The sequence below is a fragment of the Taurulus bubalis genome (genome assembly GCF_910589615.1).
Source record: "Taurulus bubalis genome assembly, chromosome: 11".
NCBI classification, from domain to species: domain Eukaryota; kingdom Metazoa; phylum Chordata; class Actinopteri; order Perciformes; family Cottidae; genus Taurulus; species Taurulus bubalis.
This window is the reverse complement of record NC_136599.1, coordinates 28,010,781-28,031,803: the sequence shown is the minus strand read 5'-3', so window position 1 is coordinate 28,031,803 and position 21,023 is coordinate 28,010,781. Positions and strand designations below refer to the sequence as shown.

The window sequence follows — 21,023 nt, the reverse complement described above, 5'->3', positions numbered from 1 at the left end:
GTAGGCATGGTCCAAACAATAATAGTCTGAAGGTAAGTAATCACTGGGGAACTGGTAACCTCCTTGATGTGGAATGATGCCAGTAAACAGCCTCATGATACAAATGACCAGTGTTGTCACAATAGTAAATCTGGATGTTCAGGAAGGCGTGGACATTCATTTAGCCACTTGTTAGCAACCACCTTTTTATCGACATGTAAAAGGTTCAAAATGAACAAGTGAAGTATGTATTTTATGCCATTAAAAAAAAACATGAATTAAAACCTCTTATCATTCCTGCTCATTCCTGCAGCGCTCTACCATTCCACCAAGCTAACAGTTGAACAGAAACAATAGTGCACTAATAATAACACTGTTTTATTTACAAGATCGGAGAGTGGAACTGTTTGGAGGAGAAAGCCCACTGCGGCAGAGTCTGTTGGCTTGTGGACTTGAGAAAAGGGAGGCTGAGGTTTCTGCTTGTGTAATTGGTTGACTTGAATTTCACAGATGTGATCCTGAATGGAGGTTGTGGTCCATGGTCACTGAGATTTTGCTTGACGAGGAATGGACCTATATAGGTCCTTTTTTAAAATTTTAATTAAACTGTGTAAAACATTACAATAATCATGAACAAATATATTGATGCTACACATCAAATTAAACAAGAGAACATGGGCTACAATAATTAGTCAGCCATTTCAACACGACTCAAACACCAACTAAAATAATTATTAAAATAAAATAGTTATAATTTTGTCACGAGTCAGCCCACTCTGCATGTTTCCTGAACTAGCAGCCTGTAGCTTGGTGCTATCAGAAAAATACAAATAGCAAAAAGCAAGACAATTCCACACAGATTCCAAATCTATTCACCAATTCCCTCTGCTGCAAAGCATCACCGAGATACGAACCAAAGAACACAGCAACATAAATCGCTGAGTCAGCACATTTTGAAACTTTATTTATTTTTTGTTGAAAAAATGCATTTCCCCCAGTAAATCCACACTGATACAAGTTTATTTAACACCATATGAAAGTGAAATAAAAGGTTTGCTACATGAAAAAATTCAAATGTCACAGATAATGCAAATTTTTTGGAAACCTCGCCTGAATTCTCTCTGTACTTTACCCAATCTGACTTTGTTCTGCTTCACTTTTTCAAGTGAAAACAGTGCAGAGAGACTGTTCCTATATTGTGCTATGATGTGGGAGAGCCTCAGGGCTTCTTCTTCTTCTTCTTCTTCTTCTTCTTCTTCTTCTTCTTCTTCTTCTTCTTAGTGAAGCATCATTTCAAGGAGATCATCATCCTGAAAGTGCTTTTTTCTATAGGCGGACCTGGAACTTCTATTTGTTCTGTGTTTCAATCTTTATTTACTCTTAGCCAGCAACATATATACTAATATTTACACATCTGACCAAAAGCTCACAAGGGTTGCCTTTATTATAACACCAGAATTATTCAAATAGCCCTTGTGGTTGCAGAGATACACCCTTTTTAGTTTGGGTTTGTTATTTCGAGCAGAATCCTAAAAAATGCCTTGGGGCTTAAAAGGTTTAGTCCCAACCTGGATCCATAACAGCTTCTCACCACTAATGTGTTGAGGATCCATTAAATCCAATCAGGAATTGAAAGCTTGTTCCAGCTGGAGAATCTTTGCCCAAAGTCGTAATCTGAACAGGGAGCCGATTCAAAGTTACAAACGGAGCTTCAGGTGGAAAGGCTTTGAGACCCCAGGTGGACCCGGTCTAAATGCCACCTGTCACGTTGAAGTCGTTGGGCAGAATGGAAAGCCGAGGCTCTGCAGCTGACCCCGCAGCTGACCCCAGTGACCTGTGAAGAAAACAACAAAGCCCCAAGAGTGAGCAGCAGTGGAGAGTCTTCTTTGTGTACGTGTGTTCTGGGACGGCCTGTACCTGGCAGCATAGTCCTCAAATCCAAGTGCTGTGATGAAGATGTTGATGAGGACGGTGAAGAAGACAAACAGGGTTGCTAAGTTGTTCATCCAGTTTAGCTTGGCGTGCTTCCTCACGTCGTTGAGATCGTACTTCACTGCCGACACAGAACAGCAAAAAATAAGTGAGCTAAAGAAGAAGAAAAAGAAATGGAGGACAAACTAGAGGAGCCAGATACCTTTTATATTTAAGGAAGACTTAATAAAGGAGAGTTTAGTTATGGTTTACATAACATGATGATAGAAAAAGACCAAACCTCAAATAAAAAAATCGTAGCTACCAAATGCTTGTAGCTGAATTAAAATTTCGAATAATATGGAGAATATTTAAATCCCCAAAGAGTGGAGTTTAGTGATTGATGCGAGTGCATGAAGCTGTAGCGTAAGTTCAGTTGGAAGACGATACTCTTGCAGGCCGAAGCCTGAAATGTATCTCTCAAACATCACTTCTCACGCCTGCTCACTCATTATTTACTTGCGCCCATTGTTCAGGGCTGTCAATCATGACATCAGCTGTTCAGATCAGCTGGTCTCCTCTATCCAATAAGCACAACAAAACCATGACATGGTTAGCCTCTCATCATGCTGCTGCCTCTTTTAACACTTTAAAAGCCCACCTATTTGTAGGCCCTTTCCTCGATAATTGCAAACCCAAACTAAAAAGGGTGTATCTCTGCAACCACTAGGTCTATTTGAATAATTTTGGTTTACTATTATAAAAAGGTACACATGGGAGATGTTGTTCAGATGTGTAAATATCAGTCTATGTGCTGTAAGGTCCAACTCTAACCCAAATCATAGCTCAATATGTGAACATTCTCTAACCCAAATCATAACACAATATGTGAACATTCTCTAACCCAAATCATAGCTCAATATGTGAACATTCTCTAACCCAAATCATAACTCAATATGTGAACATTCTCTAACCCAAATCATAAACAATATGTGAACATTCTCTAACCCAAATCATAACACAATATGTGAACATTCTCTAACCCAAATCATAAACAATATGTGAACATTCTCTAACCCAAATCATAACACAATATGTGAACATTCTCTAACCCAAATCATAACTCAATATGTGAACATTCTCTAACCCAAATCATAGATCAATATGTGAACATTTTCTCTGCAAATGTTGACTTTGATAAAGTGAAGCAGAACAAAGTTAGAGAGGGTTTAGAACAGAGAACATTCAGGCGAGGTCTCCAAAATTTGCATTGGGGCATATCTGTGACATTTGAATTTGTTCCTGTTCCAAACCATATATTTCACTTGTATACTACTTATGGTGTTCAATATATCCAAATACAGCAGTTTTGGGCATTTTTTTTCATAAAACAAGCTATGATTTACAATTTTATATAACAACCGCTCAGTCTGCCCCCCTAGGGGGGGGATGTTTTTTTTAAATATGAGTGTCATTCATGTTGCTGTTACGCACCCCTCCACCTCCCCATCTCCGCCCAGTCTTCATCAGATCCATCAGCTTCATCAACTCATCATCCTATGAGCCTCATCAGCACCACCACCACCAGGTCTGGACTCCACTGGGGTTTATCTGGCTGCTGATCGGGGCAGACGGCCCTTCATTACAAATCTCCCTGTAGAGTCCAAACGCCAAAGACTTTATCATCACATATCATCTGTTAACTTTTCTTTATCTGGTCTCTCCTGATTGAACTGTATTGAAGTCTGGCAATTTAGTTTATTAAAGAAGGGGTCTTAAAATGGAAGCTCAAAGAAAATGTAACACTCTACAAACACTAAAAGAGTTAAAGGACCAGTTTGAGATTTTGGGAAATTGTCCAGTGAGATCAGAAGATTAAAACATGAAACTCCAGCCAACAGCCTGTTTACTTAAGTTTGAGTTATAAAGACGAGAAACATGAAGCACTCCTAAAGCTCGCTGAGTCGTACATGCTACTGGAAGTTACTGCAGGAACCAGAATCCCCTGTAAACCGTGAACTTATGGCTTTGCTCTTCAGTGCAAATGAGAAAAACAAAAGAACAACACAACAATGTGAAATACTGGCCTGTGAATATTTCACATCTAAAATTTCAAAAACTATTCATTCACTTGCAACACTTGATCAGGAAGATCAACACTTGATCAGGAAGATCAACACTTGATCAGGAAGATCAACACTTGATCAGGCCGATCTACTATAGGAGTCTGTCCAAGGTAAACTGTATAGACCAATTTACTGTGAGCTATGTCATATGTTTACTTTCCCAAATCGAAGTTATCTCTGGTTAACAGTCACACAGTGTAAATGTCTCAGGCTTTTATTGTGAAAAGGTAGAAACAGAAGGAGTGGATCTGGTCCACGCTGCCTTCGTCAAGCCAGAAAGGATTAACAAAGTTTGGCGTCTTGGTTCAGACTCAAAAGTGAAGCCAATGCTCAGGTGCCTAAAACCGGTTCAACCTAAATGCTAAACTCCACAAACCAATCCAGTCTATTTTCAGAGTACGGAAGCTCCCTGCTGTTGTACACTAGTGTACGTATAGAGAGGTGCTTGAATGATGTGTTGTTGTGGGCCAACCAGGAGGTTAACATCACACTGGTTCCCTCAACAAAAAGCCAATGGGATTTTTTTATTATTGCATGGCAAACATGTGTTTATAATACGTACATGTTTTGTTCAGCAAGATCAACTTCACAAATGAACACCTCTTTATGATTTCTGAAGTGTAAATTCAATCTGCAGGAGTCAAAAAGCTAACTGCACCACGGGCACATGAGCGCACCTTTACACCACAAGGGTGAACTAGTCTGTGTGATGACGTTTGCTAGTCTCTTTAGACAATTTTTAAAAGCTACAAAATTCAACAGAGGAATTCAGTAACATAGATGTAGAACAAGACGTAATATGTGTTAATCACAGACTTAGTTTCATGCATCTAACCAAAAACTCTTCAAAAACACATTGATTTTGAGACGAGTGAACCTACAACAACTCAGCCTGCAGGACTCTTTTAAGTATGTCTGTTCTGCACAGTGTGATGGGTTGATGCCTTTATTTGTGGTACCAAATCTAAGAAAATTCAACCTTGTTCACACTGCTCTTTCCCCCCGTGTAGTAATCATGTTCTGTGTGAAAGTACTCAATACAAAAACATAAAAGCGTGCTAGTAGTCTGGCTTCATCTCTTTTCACACCTGGTATGTGTCTTATAGTGGACCGCTCAAAATACAGGTGTGAATTACCACATTAATGCCTTTGTTACCTTCAGGCATTAACAAAGGTGCAACAAAGGGGAATGACTTGCCGATGAAGACGAGCAGCAGCCCCACAAGGACCTGCAGCGTGATGGACACAGACAGCAGGACGAGCAGGGGGATGTAGAAACGGTAGTGAGGCCCCACATAGAGAACGGTCTTCAGCTGGGACGAGTTGGCCATCAGCAGGGCGATGTCCAGCATGCTCTGAGCCGCACTCTTCTTGGTGGCGTAGTGGTTTATGTTGATGCGCTGAAGCACCTTTCCAGAGGGGCCCGTCAGCACCTGAGGGTTGAGAGGACATAGGGAGGTTGTGATCAACACGTTGTTCTTTCCTTCTCTCTCAGAGCACTGATCGCCTCGTGCATGTGTCACTGGGGGTTGTCCAAACACAGGGCCCGGAAGTACCTAAGTGTCCGCCATGATAAGTGCCGGTCAAATTGTCCAAACGCAAAGGAAAGGAGCTTCAATGCTTCCTAACTTAGCTCCTTTAGCATAGGAACCACTGGACCTGCCTTTGCGAAAGGAAAGGAGATAATGCCGACCCACAATTCCTTGCGGCAGCAACATTTAAAGTGACGTATCAATCGGCCGTTCACGAGAACAAACGATCATGACCGACAAACGCAGATCATGTAAATAACCGTTGCTATAACTTGGAAATACTTTTAATAATCTGTTAAACCGGCTGGCCAATGAGGCGAATGAGCCCAAAATGCTGGGATGTTAAAACCAGATTGTAGATTCCTGTTTGAGGTCTTTGAGCTGAAGCAAGATAGGGACGGTCTGTGGAGACCCTCAGCTGAGTATATGTACACTGTATCACCATTTGAGCTTGAATTAAACCGTTTATTATAACTCATTGATTTTATATTTCTCTTCGCCAAGGTTCTAAGAATACTTTTCAGGATGAACGGGGGGACACCGGACACGGTGGCCCGGGTGGAGGGCACTGCCAGCGGGGAAACCTGCACGCCGTTCAGCGAGACGCCGCTGAACCCAAACCTCTCCATAACTTTCCATTGTGTACCATGGACCTGCCGGGCACACAGTAGGTCTGGTCTGGTCTGGAAGATGAGCTCATAGTTCTCCTCTACATGGTACCAGGTTCCCCTCTGTACTGAAAAACAACTTCTCCAGGGAGGGAACTTGTGTCAGCTACACAGAGGGGTGGAGAGATGACGTCAAGAACCAGGAAGCAAAGCGTGCTGAGGTACCACCTCTGAACCAACCCGAATGCTGCCTCCACCTCGGCTAAACTTATAACCAATTGCACGCTGTAATATTAACCCAATGAGCGACGACAACGCCCATTATATTGATCTATAATATAAAATGTTTTACAGATCGGTGTGCATCATTTTTAAGCTAGACTGCCGCTAGATATTCGGTGGCCTGTGGACGCTGTGTTTTTGTGCTTCCTCGTGTACACTGCACCATCAACTTTTGATTAAATCCATTTTATTATTACTTACTGAATCCAGAACATTTTCTTCGAGTCTACCACCCAAAGATTATTGAACATAACAAGGCAAAGACTTTGGACAGAAGCTTGTAATCCACACACAGTAGACACAGGGCGCCAGTTTCCGATGTCCTGCAGGTTCCCCTTTTTTGGCAGCAGTGTAATCACAGCTCTCCGGCAGGACATCGGCATGGAACCAGAGGCCAGACTCTCATTAAAAACATCAAGTATGTCACTTGAGAAAATGTCCCAGAAAGGCCATCGATGGCAGGAGCACGCCGTCCCTGCATCCCCTGCAAGGTGGGCTTCAGCTCCTGCAGGCTTATGGGCTCATCGAGCTCCTTGTTGGTCCCCTCAGAGATCTGAGGTAGCTCCCCACAGAACTCCTCCATCAATGCTTCCTCCTCCCTGTACTCACTCGTATACAGGGAGGAGTAAAAGCCCACAGCTCTCTTTCTGATCTGGCTTGGTTCCACAACTGGCTGCCCTGAGTCTGCTAACAGTGAGTGGATCACCCGTCCCTGCCCACTCTTCTTCTCCAGGCCGAAAAAGAAGCTAGAGGGAGTGTCCATCTCCGCGATGGTCTGGAATCGGGACCTGACCAGTGCACCCTAGACTTTTACATCTAACAGGTCGGCCAGAGCCATTTTTTTTTAGGATGGACCAGCTGCCTCAGAACCTGCTGGGAAGCTGGATGTGGCTCTGTGTGATTACGGTCCTTTAATTCATTCTCCATACAGTTAAAATCCCCATCCAAGAATAACAAATCCTCCAAGGCACAGCCATTTAAAACGTCATTCATTTTTTGTAAAAACAGCTTCCTCTCTGCACCGGTTGCCGGAGCATACAGATTGATAAAACCCACTGTAAAAGGTTGAACCGTGCTTTAATTAAAAACAACCTCCCCTCGATGATGTGTTTGACCTCCAGTGAAACCGGGGTAAAAGACCTGGAGAAGAGGAAGCCCACTCCTGCACTGAGGTTTGTGTTGTGACTCAGGAGGACTTCCCCTTCCCACTCCCTCCCCCAGTCGGCCTCGTTGGTGCTGTCGCTGTGTGTTCATTCTATACGTTTCATTCTGCTAAATTCATAGATAGATGTTCTCTTCTTTACATCTCTGGCTCCATTTACATTCAAACTCCCCACTCTAAAAGTATTCATTGCGAGTAAGAGATTTGAAACAAAAGTAAAAACCAATCAATGAATTAAAACACACATTGGAGCTTTCGCCATTCTCCTTGCTCATTGCTCTTTTAACTTTAGGCACAAGTTTCTTTCATCTGAACCCGTCCTTCTCAGTGAGGCCGGACTCCTCCCTCCGGCTCATGTGGTGTCTGGCTGAGGCGTAGAATCAACCTAAATCAGGGAAGGAATCTACAACCTTCACTCCCTTCTGGCCTTTTGTTCTTTGCAGGAACTTTTGTATCCTTTCAGCAGTGTACATTTTTTGCTGCTGGCTGCTGCTTAAAACGACAGCCGGAGCTTCACTGCAGTCCGACACCTCTTTATCGCTGCCACTGTCCTCAGACGGCCTCTGCTCTCCTCGCCAACCCTGCTCGTCTTAGCCTCACTGCCTGCGCTTTTGGCGTTTTTCTTCCTCTTATGGGCAGCTTTTAGCTCCCCTGCTTCCTCCTCCTCCATCTCTGCTTCTTCCACCTGCTCAGCCCACCACAACCCACTTGCGCTTTCTTCTCCTGACTCCACCACTCCATCAACCTGCTCTGCTTCCTCTACGGGCTTTTCACTAGCACCGTCTACACCCCTTTCCTTCCCTTCCCGTCCATCCCCACCATTTCCCACTTCAACCAAAGCCTCCCCCTTGTTGCCCTGGACACCATCACCATCACCACTAACATTTCATTGCCAACGATGTGGCAAAAATCACGTATTCATAATCATCTACCTTAACGTGGAAGCGGAGGTTGAGCTCCTCATGCCGGTTGTTAAAGATCATAAACACGTGCCTACGTGCTTCAGCAACTGAGACCTACACCCAGACAAGATCTCCTTCATCGGGGACACCACCTTCCCTCTGGAGAGCTCTCTGCTGAGGAACTCGTCGGTGATGAACGGAGGGACATTAGACAGGATGATCTTAGTTGCTGGTTTCGTTAACGGCAACACCTGTACAAACAAATAGTTCACCATAAGGCCTGCCTCCACGACTCGGTTCACCTTCTCCACCTGGTCCAGGAAGATGACCACGGCGCCAGGGCCGGCGATTGCTATAGGCGAACTAGGCAACTGCCTAGGGCGACAAATGGGTTGGGGGCGCCCTCACAGCGCACATTTCAGCATTGTGAGCAACCGAGGGGGCGCTGGCTTCTGCGAGCAGGGACGATTCAGCTGTGAGTTACAGAGAGACACGCATGTTGAGAAACAGGCGCTGCAAACTTGGCCAATCAGCTTTAAGATTAACGCTGCACGGCGCCGTTCATGCGAGCAGCCGACTTCATGCTGCTGTGCCCCTGAGCCCGATGTCCTCCACGCTGCAGTGGTCCACGGCGATCTTAATGCCGTGTTTCCTCGTGAGGTGGGACAAAGTGTCTCCATTCACCATGGCGTCTAGAGACATTGACCTGCGAGACACCGGCAGGAGAATAGAAACACCCAAAGAAAAAAACAAACTAGTCTATACTTGTTCTCAGGATGTGCCCTGTCGTGCCGGTGAGGGTCACATGGTGCAACTCTCTCTGAGTCACACAGTCTGCTTTCATCATACGCAGCTGGCACACTGATTTCACAACTGAGATTCCTGTAAGTAGATGACAGACTAGCATTTAACAGTGGTTCCTTCAGTTCACTTTCCCTGACACTTATATGTACATATATATATAATATTATTGTGTCTGACTGAGGGCCATTCACAATTAAATCCTTCGTGATTGTAAACAAAATACATGTATTAACGGACACACCTGTACAGTGTACAGCTATTAAAGATACTTGTTTGCATCTGAATACAATATAATGCAACTTCTTTGCCACTGATCTGTTCCATCAACGACGGATTAGGTTTTATGGGGTTTGTTGGTAGCCTTGTGTAGAGAGAAGATAGGACTGAAACAGATTGAAAAGAAACAATGCAATACAAAAGAAACTGAATAAAACACAAGTCAGAAAAACCCAGAATAGAATAGAACTAGAAAGGAGACTGAGTAGAATAACATAGAACTAGAAAGGAGACTGAGTAGAATAACATAGAACTTGAAAGGAGACTGAGTAGAATAGCTCACGGCGTGTCCGTCTGTGTTGCTCACCTCTATGTCACCGGCTCTATTCAGATTCATGTCCTCTGGGTTCAGGCTGTACTTGGGTTCAATCCTCCCTCTCTGTGTCTCTGAGTCTCTGAGCTGTAGGTGAGCTGTAGGTGAGCTGTAGATGAGCTGTAGGTGAGCTCTAGGTGAGCTGTAGGTGAGCTCTAGGTGAGCTGTAGATGAGCTGTAGGTGAGCTCTAGGTGTGCTCTAGGTGAGCTGTAGGTGAGCTGTAGGTGACGAACCAGCAGACAAACCGGTGAGACAACACTAGGAGATCCCTCCCACTGTGTCTCTCTTCTGTTGATACACTTCAACTTCTCACCTCACTACTAAATATAACAAGTAATGATAGGTTATAAATAATAAGAGGTTTATGTTTTTAGGGTTTCAGTTGATCCCCAGAATACAAAGGCTTCTAATTCAGTCTCCTAAAGTGGGACAAAAGAAGAAGAAGAAGAAGAAGAAGAAGAAGAAGAAGAAGAAGAAGAAGAAGAAGAAGAAGAAGAAGAAGAACTCAACGGCGGATTTCCGGTCCGGTGTGACACGCGGTGGACAGCGGCTGTACAGTTCAATTCAGTTTATTTTGTATAGCCCAACATCACAAATACAAGTTTGCCTCGGAGGGCTTTACAATCTGTACACATGACATCCCTGTCCCGGGACCTTACATCGGATCAGGAAAAACTCCCCCAAAAAGATAGTAAAAACCCTTTCACAGGGAAAAAAAGAAGAAGAAACCTGAGGGAGAGCAACAGAGGAGGATCCCTCTCCCCAGATGGACAGAAGCAATAGATGTCATGTGGCCAGAATGAATAACGTAACGGAGTTACAGCACATTCAATGAATGTGACAGAAATTATTCATATAATGAGTAGTAGGCATGGTCCATGATCCAGATAGCCACGACCCATTAAGCAGAAGGAGGTTCAATTCAATTCAATTCAGTTTATTTTGTATAGCCCAACATCACAAATACAAGTTTGCCTCGGAGGGCTTTACAATCTGTACACATGACATCCCTGTGCCAGGACCTCACATCGGATCAGGAAAAACTCCCCCAATAAAGATAGTAAAAACCCTTTCACAGGGAAGAAACCTGAGGGAGAGCAACAGAGGAGGATCCCTCTCCCCGGATGGACAGAAGCAATAGATGTCATGTGGCCAGAATGAATAACAGTTGTGGGCAGTTTCGTGAGACACTAAGCGATTTGTTGGAGTAAGCGGTTTGTGACTGGGTTAGGGTGGCAAATCAGGAAATGGATGGGGATGATGATGGGGATACTGATGGCTGGACTCCAGTCTCTAGTGGGAACGGAGGACAAAAGAAGGGAGAGAACAGGCAAAGGGAGGGAAGTATGAAGGGCAGTCAACATCTGAAGAGAGGTTTGGAGGGTAACAATTCAACCCTGTCTCCTAAAAATGACGTTCCCCCAGAACTAATACGCATTCCCAATTACGTTTGATCAGAAACGTATCTCCTCCCTGATTATGTTTGTGTTTGACGTATTACACATACGTTGATTAAACACGTATGTTGATTATACACGTATTTTTGTTTTATTGTTTTTATGTTTGTGTTTGACGTACTACAAATACGTTTATAATCGTGTGTTTGTGTTTTTAATTGTTTTCTTGCTTTATTTAAGCATATTTTAATTTTTAAACTCTGCGGAGAAAAAAGAAAAGAGGGGCGGGGTGAGGCCAGTGACGGCCGGCCGGTGAGAGGCAGATCATCAGCAGACACTTGGATCTCTGAGGTCACATCAAGTGACCAAAACTTTTGTCAACATCCATAGTTCAGGCAATATCGGTGAAGAGGGCAAAAGGGGGAGGGAAACTACAATAGTGGAGAATGAATATTTTTTACAGCAAGAGGAAGAGACTATTAATCTGCTAAACAAGCCTTTCACAAAGACGGAATTTAGGAGATCTTGGGAAAACAAAAATGTCGGCACCAGGCAAGGATCAAATCAGTTACATCATGCTAAGACATTTAGGGGAACCATCTCAGGATCTACTGCTTGAGCTGTATAATAAAGTCTGGGAGGGTGGGAAATTGCCTCAAAGCTGGAAGGAGGCCATTATAGTCCCAATACGCAAACCAGGTGAAGATCACACAAACCCAGGGAATTATAGACCAATAGCTTTAACTTCAAATATCTGCAAAACAATGGAGAAAATGATAAATGAAAGATTAACATATCATGTAGAAAGTAAAGGATATTTATCCAAGTATCAGAGTGGTTTCAGGAAAGGAAGAAATACAACCGATCCGGCTGTGAGTTTGGAACATGTAATTAGAAAAGCACAGGTAAAAAAAAGAAAGTGTGGTCTTCTTTGACATAGAAAAGGCATATTATATGATGTGGAGAGAAGGGGTATTAATTAGACTGTGCAAGTTGGGTGTTAAGGGTCGAATGTATAGATGGATAAGAGACTTTTTATTAAACAGATTTATAGAAGTCAGAGTTGGAGAGAGCTATTCGGGTGTGGTAAAGTGTGGTATCGAAAACGTAACTCCTCAAGGGAGTATAGTCAGTCTGTTCATATTTTCCATAATGATAAACGAGGTGTTCAGTGAAGTAGAAAATGACATGGGATTATCACTATTTGCGGATGATGGATCAATTTGGAAGAGGGGAAGAAATGTGGAATTCATAGTAAAGAAACTACAGAGAGCCATCTGTAAAGTACAAGAGTGGTCATATAAATGGGGTTTTAAATTTTCAGCAGATAAAACAAAAACAATGTTTTTTACATAGAGACCAATTGGCAGTGATGTAAAACTAAAACTGTATAATCACCAATTGGAAAGAGTAAAACACTTACAATTTTTGGGTTTGTGGTTTGACGAAAGGATCACATGGGCTGTACATATTAAAAAAGTAGAGGATAAATGTAAGAAAGTGTTAAATGTAATGAGGTGTTGGAAGGGAATGGGGGGCAGATAGAACTGCTTTGAAAGCCATATACATTGGATTAATTCAATCTATATTGGATTATGGGTGTATGGGTCAGCAGCAACATCATCGCTAAAACAGTTAGATAAAATGCAATATCAGGCAATGAGAATATGCACCGGTGCTTTTAAAACACCTCCAACGGCTGCACTACAGGTGGAAATGGGCGAAATGCCTCTAGAGTTACGGAGAAGGCAGTTGGCATTAACCTATTGGGCTAATCTTCAGGGCCACAGTGAAGAGCATCCAACTCAGGAAACCTTCAGACCCTGCTGGGAGAAGGAGAAGAGGGAGACAAGAAGCTTTGGATGGACAGCAGCACAGAAAGCAAAAGAAATGAACATTGACGAATTAAACTTCAGTCCAACAGTTCCATTGCCAGCAGCAGCACCGTGGATACTTCCTGAGGAACAGTAGACAGTAGGAAACTCCAGTGGCTGCTATAAAGCACTATTGCTTGCAGTATTTTAGGATAACAAGGATTATTGAAAGAACATAAGCCCTAGGTTTATTTATTTTTGTTGGTTTGTTTTGGTTGGTTAGTTTTGATTTGGTTTGTTGAAGATATATATATATATATATATATATATATATATATATATATATATATATATATATATATATACATATATATATACATATATATATATACATATATATATACATATATATATATATATATATACATATATATATACACATATATATATATGTATATGTATATATACATATGTGTTTTTTTTGTTTTGTTGTTGGTTGTTTTTGTCATTTGTTATTTTATTTAGTAGTGTTATTTGTTGATAAGGCAAGTGCTAGACATCCTGATCCACACTCCATACCAGTTGGTGGCGGTAATGCACCAAACAGTTGTTTGGTGCATTACCGCCAATAAACCTCGAAGAAGAAGAAGAAGAAGAAGAAGAAGAAGCCGCTGGGGTAATGGCGGGCCCTTTGAAAGAAGAACAACTCGTTCGACATGTTTATGGAGCATTACAGGTAAGAAGAACATAAAGTAAAAAGGTATTTCAGATGAATGACAGAATGCAGTTTGGTTAATGTTGTGCTCCTCGCGTCGGGCGGCTCGTGCCCATCGGTTACTGACGGGACGTGATGCGTTCAACGTTTCCTACAAAACCGGGAAATCCCAACGATTTTCATATTCTCTATCTGTCCCGGAGCAGCGGGTCAAGCTTCAGTGAGTCCGCGGGGGATCCGACCAGACTTTATTTTCCAAAATCAGAAAAGACATTGATGCTTATTGCTCACGTTGAGGACGTGGTGGATATGTGTTGTTACGTTAACACGATTTAGCAGTAATACTATATATATATATATATATATATAATCTATTTGACTCTTATGAGGGGGGTAAAATTGTTTATTTGTCAAGAACCAAATCATTCAGCAGTGCCCATTAATACACTGAATGAGGTCATCTTTCCACATGAAGCCCTGCAGTGTGTCACGGTGCCTTGCTATGGATATTAGTGAAGGATTAATGGAGCATATTGAACTGTGTGTAGGCTGCGTGTTGTCCCCTGGTGGAAGGCCTGTACCTGCAGGGAGCCGACAGCATGCTGCAGCTGCTCTGTGCTCCCTCTCAGCACCGCACCGACATACTGGCCTGGATCTGCAGCAGGTAGGAGAACACACACAGAAGCCTGGATCTGTTCTCGCTATGACAAAGTCCAGCCCTCTATCTGTCACTTTACAGCATCAACCCAAACTTTGCCAACTCCAAGACGACGGCGGTGAGGTCCAGCGGCCCAGATGTTTTGACTAAAGGTAACATTGTGTTACTTTTCTACACCGTACATGTTGCACCTCTTGCATGTCTATTGATGGACACCTGGACCCTTACACCGCTCTGGTCTGTTCTGGCACAAACAGAAATAGCTGGGCTTGGGCAGGAGCTGATGCTGTGCAAAGCAGATGACCTGGATCTGATCCGGGTGAGCGGACGCATCAAGCTAGCGTATATGTAACTGTGATGCATATATGGGCATGGACGAAGTGGTGGAAATTCAAAATGTCATTTTCCAGGCCTGGATTTAGTCAAAATCATGGAAATTTGTGGAAAAGTCATGTAATTTTCTCATGTTTAATGAAACGGTAATCCCCTGTGGATAACCTTCCACGTAATGTAACATAGAGGCAAATTAATCTTCTGTAGCAGTTGATGTAATCTGTATGTTTACCGTCACGTACGTTTATTCATTTTCTCCCTGTGTTGCATCTCTCTCAAAATACGTAAAGGATACACTGATTCCATTTTCTAGCATGCATGAACTGCAGACTAAGAAGTGCTAGTAAAACTTTTTTGATTGTTTTTTTTCCCCTAATGGACTGTGCCATGTATATAGATATTTGTCACAATGAACATAAAACTTCCTACTGTATTGGTTAGAAGTACTCTCATACCTTCTGTATAATAAATCCAACCACTCCTCCAGGGTGAAGCGAGTCCCCACCGGCAGCTCCGGTTCCTGGAGCAGCTTTTAACTTTAGCACCTGGCTGCAAGAAGTCTGCAGGACAGCGGCTGGATCAAGAGATGCTGCTGACCGAGCTCTGCGCTGCTGAGAATCTGCCTCACTTCACGCAGATGCTCAACCCCACACTGGACCCCTGGCCGGCACACATCAAGTATGTATGCTGCTCTGTCTCTCTGTTGGTATCTGCTGCATGTTCATTCTGTCTTTAAAGTTCAGATGAAATGGAAAAAAAGCCTTTTGACCTCTTTTCCATCACATCCCAGTCATATTGTGCCCCTATTTAACAATAAATGCAAAATCATCTCCAATCATCTTTGCTTTCTTTAAATCAAAATATGAGGTGTACCAATGAATTAATATCATGACATCAATCAGTCAATCAGTGTGGGTTGAGCCACAATCCTCTGTAGCTCTGTATTGTGCTGCACTGAGCCCGCCCACTTTGTTGTGGTCCAATCAAATGCAAAGACTGGCTTCAAACAGCTCAAATATTCTGTTTCACTGAAATATTCCCAATAGAAAAGCTGAAGTACTTTGAGAGTACTTCTAACCAATCCAGTGTAATGCATTGTTTCCTGTTGTCCTGCAGAATTCAAGTGAGTCTAACTAGCCTCTTGTTTCTCTTCCTCACCTCACAGGGCTTTAAGGAAGTGCCCCAAGTCCTCGCTGAAGCCCAGCAGAGAGGACGCTGCTGACCTGGCCGCCCTCCTGCAGCGCACCCAGTCCACGCTGCAGCAGCTACAGGCACAGGTACGGGCCTTCTCCTCTTCTGCATTTGTGTCCAGATTGTGACCCGGAAATCAATCATGGCGCTCCATCCGGAAGGAAAGGGGTCGAGGATGTACACAACTGTGGAATGATCTTAGTTGTCGTGCTGCCTGCAGTGTTACGGAGCCCTCAGTTGAAACGCTCCATTAGCCACCGTGTGAATTCAACATATCTGAGCTATTTTGTTCTGTCGGAGCAGAAATCATTTAATAAATGCTAATGTGCATAGATGTGCCTGAATGTCATGGTGGCAGCAATGTGTCTGCTTCACACTGTTCTCCTCAGTGTGAGTTCCTGAGCCGCGAGGCGCAGAGCCCTGGCGTCTTCGCTCCCGACGCGCTGCGCGTGGCAGCGTGCGACCTCCAGCTGCTGATGGCCGCTTTCAGCCGAGTCTTTGAAAACGACCTGAGAGCGGACTGCAGCAGAGAGACCCCCAGCTTCAGCGCAGAGGCCGACGTCTTCCAGAGAACACACCGGCTACTGCTGGCCTTCACCACGGTACTCCTACATAGGATGCATAAGATAAAATAAGATAATCCTGTATTAGTCCCTCAGTGGGGAAATTGTGGGATTACAGCAGCCTTGCATACAATAGAGACACATAGTAAAAAAGTTATATATTAGTACTTGAGCGTATTCATATTGCACCAGCTGTGTACAAATGAAGTGATAGTGGTTTACTGAGAGCTCAGTGTGTTGTGCAGACTGACGGCAGCGGGGAGAAAGGACTTTCGGTTCCTCTCCCTCAGACACCGGGGATGAATCAGCTGGTGACTGAAGGAGCTGTGCAGCGCTGCAGAGTGTCCTGCATGGAGTGGGAGGCGTGGTTTAACATGGACGAGATCTTAGTCATCATCCTCCTGTCCCCCACCACCTCCACGGTATCCAGAGGACGTCCAGCACGCTGCTGGCCTTCCTCACCAGCTTGTCCAGTCTCCTCCTGTCAGCTGCAGTGATGCTGCTGCACCAGAAGACCACTCTGTAAAAGATGGCTGATGCCACCACAGAGTCAAAGAAGGTCTTCAGGAGTGCTCCCTGCACCCCGAAAGCCCTCATTCTCCTCAGCAGAAAGAGTCTGCTCTGACCCTTTTTTATAAAGTGCGTGTGCGTGGTCGGACCAGTCCAGTTTGTTGTTCAAGTGAACACCCAGGTACTTGTAAGACTTCACAATCTCAATGTCCAGTCCCTGGATGCTCACCGGTACTGGAGGAGGGTGTTTACCCCGGCGGAAGTCCACCACCAGCTCCTTGGTCTTACTGGAGTTTATCTGGAGGCGGTTTCGCTGGCACCATCCTAAAAAGTGCTGGTTCAGTTCTCTGTATTCCCTGTCGTCATTGGCAGAAATGAGGCCGACGATTGCAGAGTCGTCAGAGAACTTTTGCAGGTGGCAGATAGCAGAGTTGTGTTTGAAGTCCAAGGTGTATATGGAGAAGAGGAATGGAGCCAGAACGGTTCCTTGTGGGGCTCCGTGCTGCAGGACACCCGATCTGACTCACACTCCCGTATCCTCACATACTGTGGACGGTTGGTGAGGTGGTCCAGGATCCATGCAGTCAGGTGGTGGTCCACCCCGGTCTGCTCCAGCTTGTCCCTCAGAAGTAAAGGCTGGAAGGTGTTGAAGGCGCTGGAGAAGTTGTGAACATGACTCACAGGGCTTCCAGCCTTCTCCAGGTGAGAGAGGCATCCCTGCAGCAGGAAGATGACGGCGTCATCCACCCCGATGCCAGACTGGTAGGCGAAGTGGGTCCAGGGATGAGCTCACCAGAGGGCGGAGACGGGCAAGGATCAGCCTCTCCAGGGTCTTCATCAGGTGGGCTGTCAGCGCCACTGGCCAGTAGCTGTTGAGGCCTTTGGGCCGCGGGGTCTTTGGTACCGGTACCACGCAGGACGTCTTCCACAGCTCTGGTACTTTCCCCAGCCTCATCTGGATGCAAGTGGTTCTGCGCCGCCATCTTGACGGCCGTCCCAAAGCTCTTATTCTGCTCTGAGGAGCGAGGAGGGAAATCAGAGGAGCCATGATCGAGGAGCCCCGAGAGCAGGCTTCCAGGAAGTGTTCTAACACGGGACAACCCCTCACTCTTCGTCTGTTATGTGATTGAACGCTGAAGCTCCCTGCTTGGTTTCCTTGGTCTCTCCATGCATCCCTGGTGGGAGGGACTGAGACGCAAGGAAAGGACGCAAGTGAGGGAAACGGGGATGCAGTTTAGAGACTTGAGATGTACCCAGAGAGAATGACAACAAGCAGCTTTTTATTCCAAGAGCAGCTCACACAGCGGGAGACGATCAGAGCGCTTTCCCACAAAGACACAAGAGAATAAATAAATACGGATTTAAACATGCAAATGCTGCATGATAAAAGCAGTACGTTTTAAATCTTAGCGCTAAAGCTTGTCCTAGTTTAAGGCCTGGCAGCTGAATCTGAAGGAATTGCAGTTTGTCAACGGATTGTTTTGGAAGCTGCTGAAAAGAGCATTACAGTAATCTAGTCTGCTTGGAATGTAGGCATGCCCAGGCTCTTGACATGCCAGCTTTCTTTTTGTTTGCGAACCAACTCAAATGTCAGTTTTCTCGCCATTTCACAGAAGAAAATTGGTCTGCATCCACTTGTTTATTGCAGCCGAGCGAGTTGTTAAATGAAAGTTTGGTCCATTGAAATATACATTTCTGTAGAAACACACCTGCAGATATCTGTCTCTACCCAGCTTGACCTGTGGAAAAAAAAACACACTGACCCTCTTTCTCTTGCTCTCGTTTCTCAGGAGCTGGAATTGCTAAAGGAAGTATCGGAAGCTTCTGTGTCCACGACTGAGGACGTGAACCGGCTCCAAACGCAGCCGTGCTACTGGAGCCGAGGGCAGAAGCGCGAGTTCCGTAAGTGAAGGTTCTCTCTCGCACTCGCATATACAAACTGTTGCACGTGGTTAAATCTTAGTTTCCTTTTGCGGCTTCTTCTCCTCAGCGGACCAATTGGAGGAACTCAGCAGGCGAATCCAAGACTTTCTCCCCCTGCTCCCTTCCTGATGCTCTCCCTAGACCTTGGTTCCAAATCCCATCCGAGTGAATGTCTAGTGAGCGACGCGCTGACCACAGTGGGTATGAGTCCCATCTGTTGAAAAGTTCCTTTCACTTTGTGTATCCCTTTGTTAGTGCGAGGCAATGAGCTCTTCTTCTAACTTTCTGGCCAATTCTCTTGTCTTACCCGTATTTATAATATGCAATTAAATGTCACTGCCAGTCCAGGTATTTGATGTGTTCTGTCACCTGATTTGCAAATATGTGCTCTTATGAGGGATTCTATAATTATGAGACTGCAGCGTCATTAAAAGTGGCATTTAGTGTTGAATGATGAGTTGAAACCACTTGTAACAGTTGTTAAACTATTTAAATGTTGCCAATAAACCTAATTTGCAATAGGGGTTGAATAGTTGTGTGAAACAGTATATTAATTACTTAATTTGTCACCTTGAATTGTTGAAGAAACCAAGAAGTCTACCAAGTGAAAGCCAAGACCTTTTTTGAAGTGACCAGCACACCTGCATGAAAACGTGGGTTTCAAACTGGCAGCTGGTGCGCTTTAACCTCCTCCCTCACGAGGACACCTGGCCGGGCCTCCTGCGTCACACACTGCTCTTCTGTGAGAGTCAACGTGTTTATCATCTGCAGAGACGCACCAGGGTTCCCCGTGAAAGGAAACCACGTTTTCTTCAAGAGTTCAAGGCAACAGGCCGAGTGGTAGATGCACAAATGGTCTGTTTGTGGGTAAAGTCTTTATTTAACTACACACATTGGAGGACCAAGACATATTTCCAGAGTATTAATAGCCAAGACAACAAAAGGACAAGGGAGAAAGTTACATTCATTACATACAAGTAGAACTGATCCATAAGGTCAACATGTCTCTGGAGTGGCCGTGTCGCAGGCCTTCATCTGGTTGACGTGCTGGAGGACTGAGCGTCCTCTCCGGCTCCACCTGGACCGCTCTCTGGCCCTCATCCTTGCGGTCAGAAGCCCTTGCTGGCCAACCACTCCTTCAGCTCACTGTCGACATGACCTTTGACCTTCAAGGTCATCGTGACCTCGTTGACTTGTGTGGGCAGCTCCTTCCCCGTCAGCTCCTTCAGATGAAGCTTCACGTCCTTCTCCAGAGCCCAGATGTCCCCCTCCACTTTCCGCACGATCGTTGTCCTGCGGCTGCCGTTGGTTAGATCGGTGTAAACCGGGATGTTGTGCATGCGGGAGCGGCGGATCATGTAGGGCAGAGGCGGCGGTCTGTCTGCCGGAGGGGTCCAGCCAGACGGGGAGGGACCGGCGTGTTTGGGCGGACCGGGGACCCGTGACGGCGGGATGAGCCGCTCGACGAACCTGTATTCCTCCGTAGATTCTAACGCCACCCTTGTTGTTTCTTCTGGAGCAGCGTTACACACAAACCTGCAGACCGCCGCGGCAGGAGGTCGCTGTGGCCGGGCGCAGAGGCTGGAGGCTCGCAGCGCCCTGCGGAGCGCTGCGGATTGAGTGGCGTAGCGGGTCGCCATCTTGTGTAGCAGGCTGCTGGCGCTGCGCTTCTTCTTCTTCTTCTTCTTCTTCTTTCGAGTTTACGGCAGACTGGGTGTCTTGCTGCGCATTGCTGCCCCCTACATGCAGTTGGGAGTGATTCTATTTCATATTTCTAATTTGTTATTCTATGAATTCAATGACTGCTTTCACAGTTACTGGTTTCTCTGGGATTAAACGGGTCGGGTTTCATGACATACATGTGCAAACCGTGCCAGGTCGTTCACCTTGCGCCTGGAGGTCAGAGGTGATCTGTGGCCGGCCAGTAGTCAGAGAGGGGCCACCAGTATGGGGCCAGCAGCCAGAGAGGGGCCACCACCATAGGGCCAGCAGCCAGAGAGGGGCCACCACTGTGGGGCCAGTA

At 45.0% G+C, this 21,023-nt stretch overlaps 3 protein-coding genes across 3 annotated transcripts; 1 reads left to right on the top strand and 2 right to left on the bottom strand.

Annotated features, from left to right (window-relative positions):
* Positions 1–922: 922 nt before the first annotated feature.
* Positions 923–10,069, bottom strand: LOC306744086 (ninjurin-1). The gene is made up of 4 exons (XM_079226663.1): positions 9,890–10,069; positions 5,215–5,449; positions 1,897–2,032; positions 923–1,813 (listed from the first exon to the last, which is right to left on the bottom strand). The coding sequence occupies exons 1-4, from the start codon at positions 9,917–9,919 to the stop codon at positions 1,729–1,731; spliced, it is 486 nt and encodes a 161-aa protein (XP_079082789.1). The 5' UTR covers positions 9,920–10,069; the 3' UTR covers positions 923–1,728.
* A 3,690-nt stretch (positions 10,070–13,759) lies between these two features.
* haus7 (HAUS augmin-like complex, subunit 7) lies at positions 13,760–19,460 on the top strand. The gene is made up of 9 exons (XM_079226314.1): positions 13,760–13,843; positions 14,371–14,486; positions 14,562–14,632; positions 14,738–14,799; positions 15,301–15,491; positions 15,979–16,090; positions 16,394–16,606; positions 18,868–18,979; positions 19,068–19,460. Exons 1-9 carry the CDS (start codon positions 13,787–13,789, stop codon positions 19,127–19,129), a joined length of 996 nt encoding a protein of 331 aa, XP_079082440.1. The 5' UTR covers positions 13,760–13,786; the 3' UTR covers positions 19,130–19,460.
* Positions 19,461–19,869: 409 nt separating this feature from the next.
* Positions 19,870–20,640, bottom strand: mrpl49 (mitochondrial ribosomal protein L49; the record flags this gene model as incomplete). Its single annotated transcript, XM_079225903.1, has 1 exon — positions 19,870–20,640. The coding sequence occupies one exon, from the start codon at positions 20,638–20,640 to the stop codon at positions 20,110–20,112; it is 531 nt and encodes a 176-aa protein (XP_079082029.1). The 3' UTR covers positions 19,870–20,109.
* Between the last annotated feature and the right edge of the window lie 383 nt (positions 20,641–21,023).

Coding starts and splice junctions, on each gene's coding strand:
- LOC306744086 (XM_079226663.1), bottom strand. CDS start 9,919: ATGAATCTGAATAGAGCCGGTGACATAGAG. Junction 2,033..5,214: donor GCTGCTGCTCGTCTTCATCG/GCAAGTCATTCC, acceptor CTGTGTCGGCAG/TGAAGTACGATCTCAACGAC. Junction 1,814..1,896: donor TTTGAGGACTATGCTGCCAG/GTACAGGCCGTC, acceptor TTTTCTTCACAG/GTCACTGGGGTCAGCTGCGG.
- haus7 (XM_079226314.1), top strand. CDS start 13,787: ATGGCGGGCCCTTTGAAAGAAGAACAACTCGTTCGACATGTTTATGGA. Junction 14,487..14,561: donor CTGGCCTGGATCTGCAGCAG/GTAGGAGAACAC, acceptor GTCACTTTACAG/CATCAACCCAAACTTTGCCA. Junction 18,980..19,067: donor AGGGCAGAAGCGCGAGTTCC/GTAAGTGAAGGT, acceptor TCTTCTCCTCAG/CGGACCAATTGGAGGAACTC.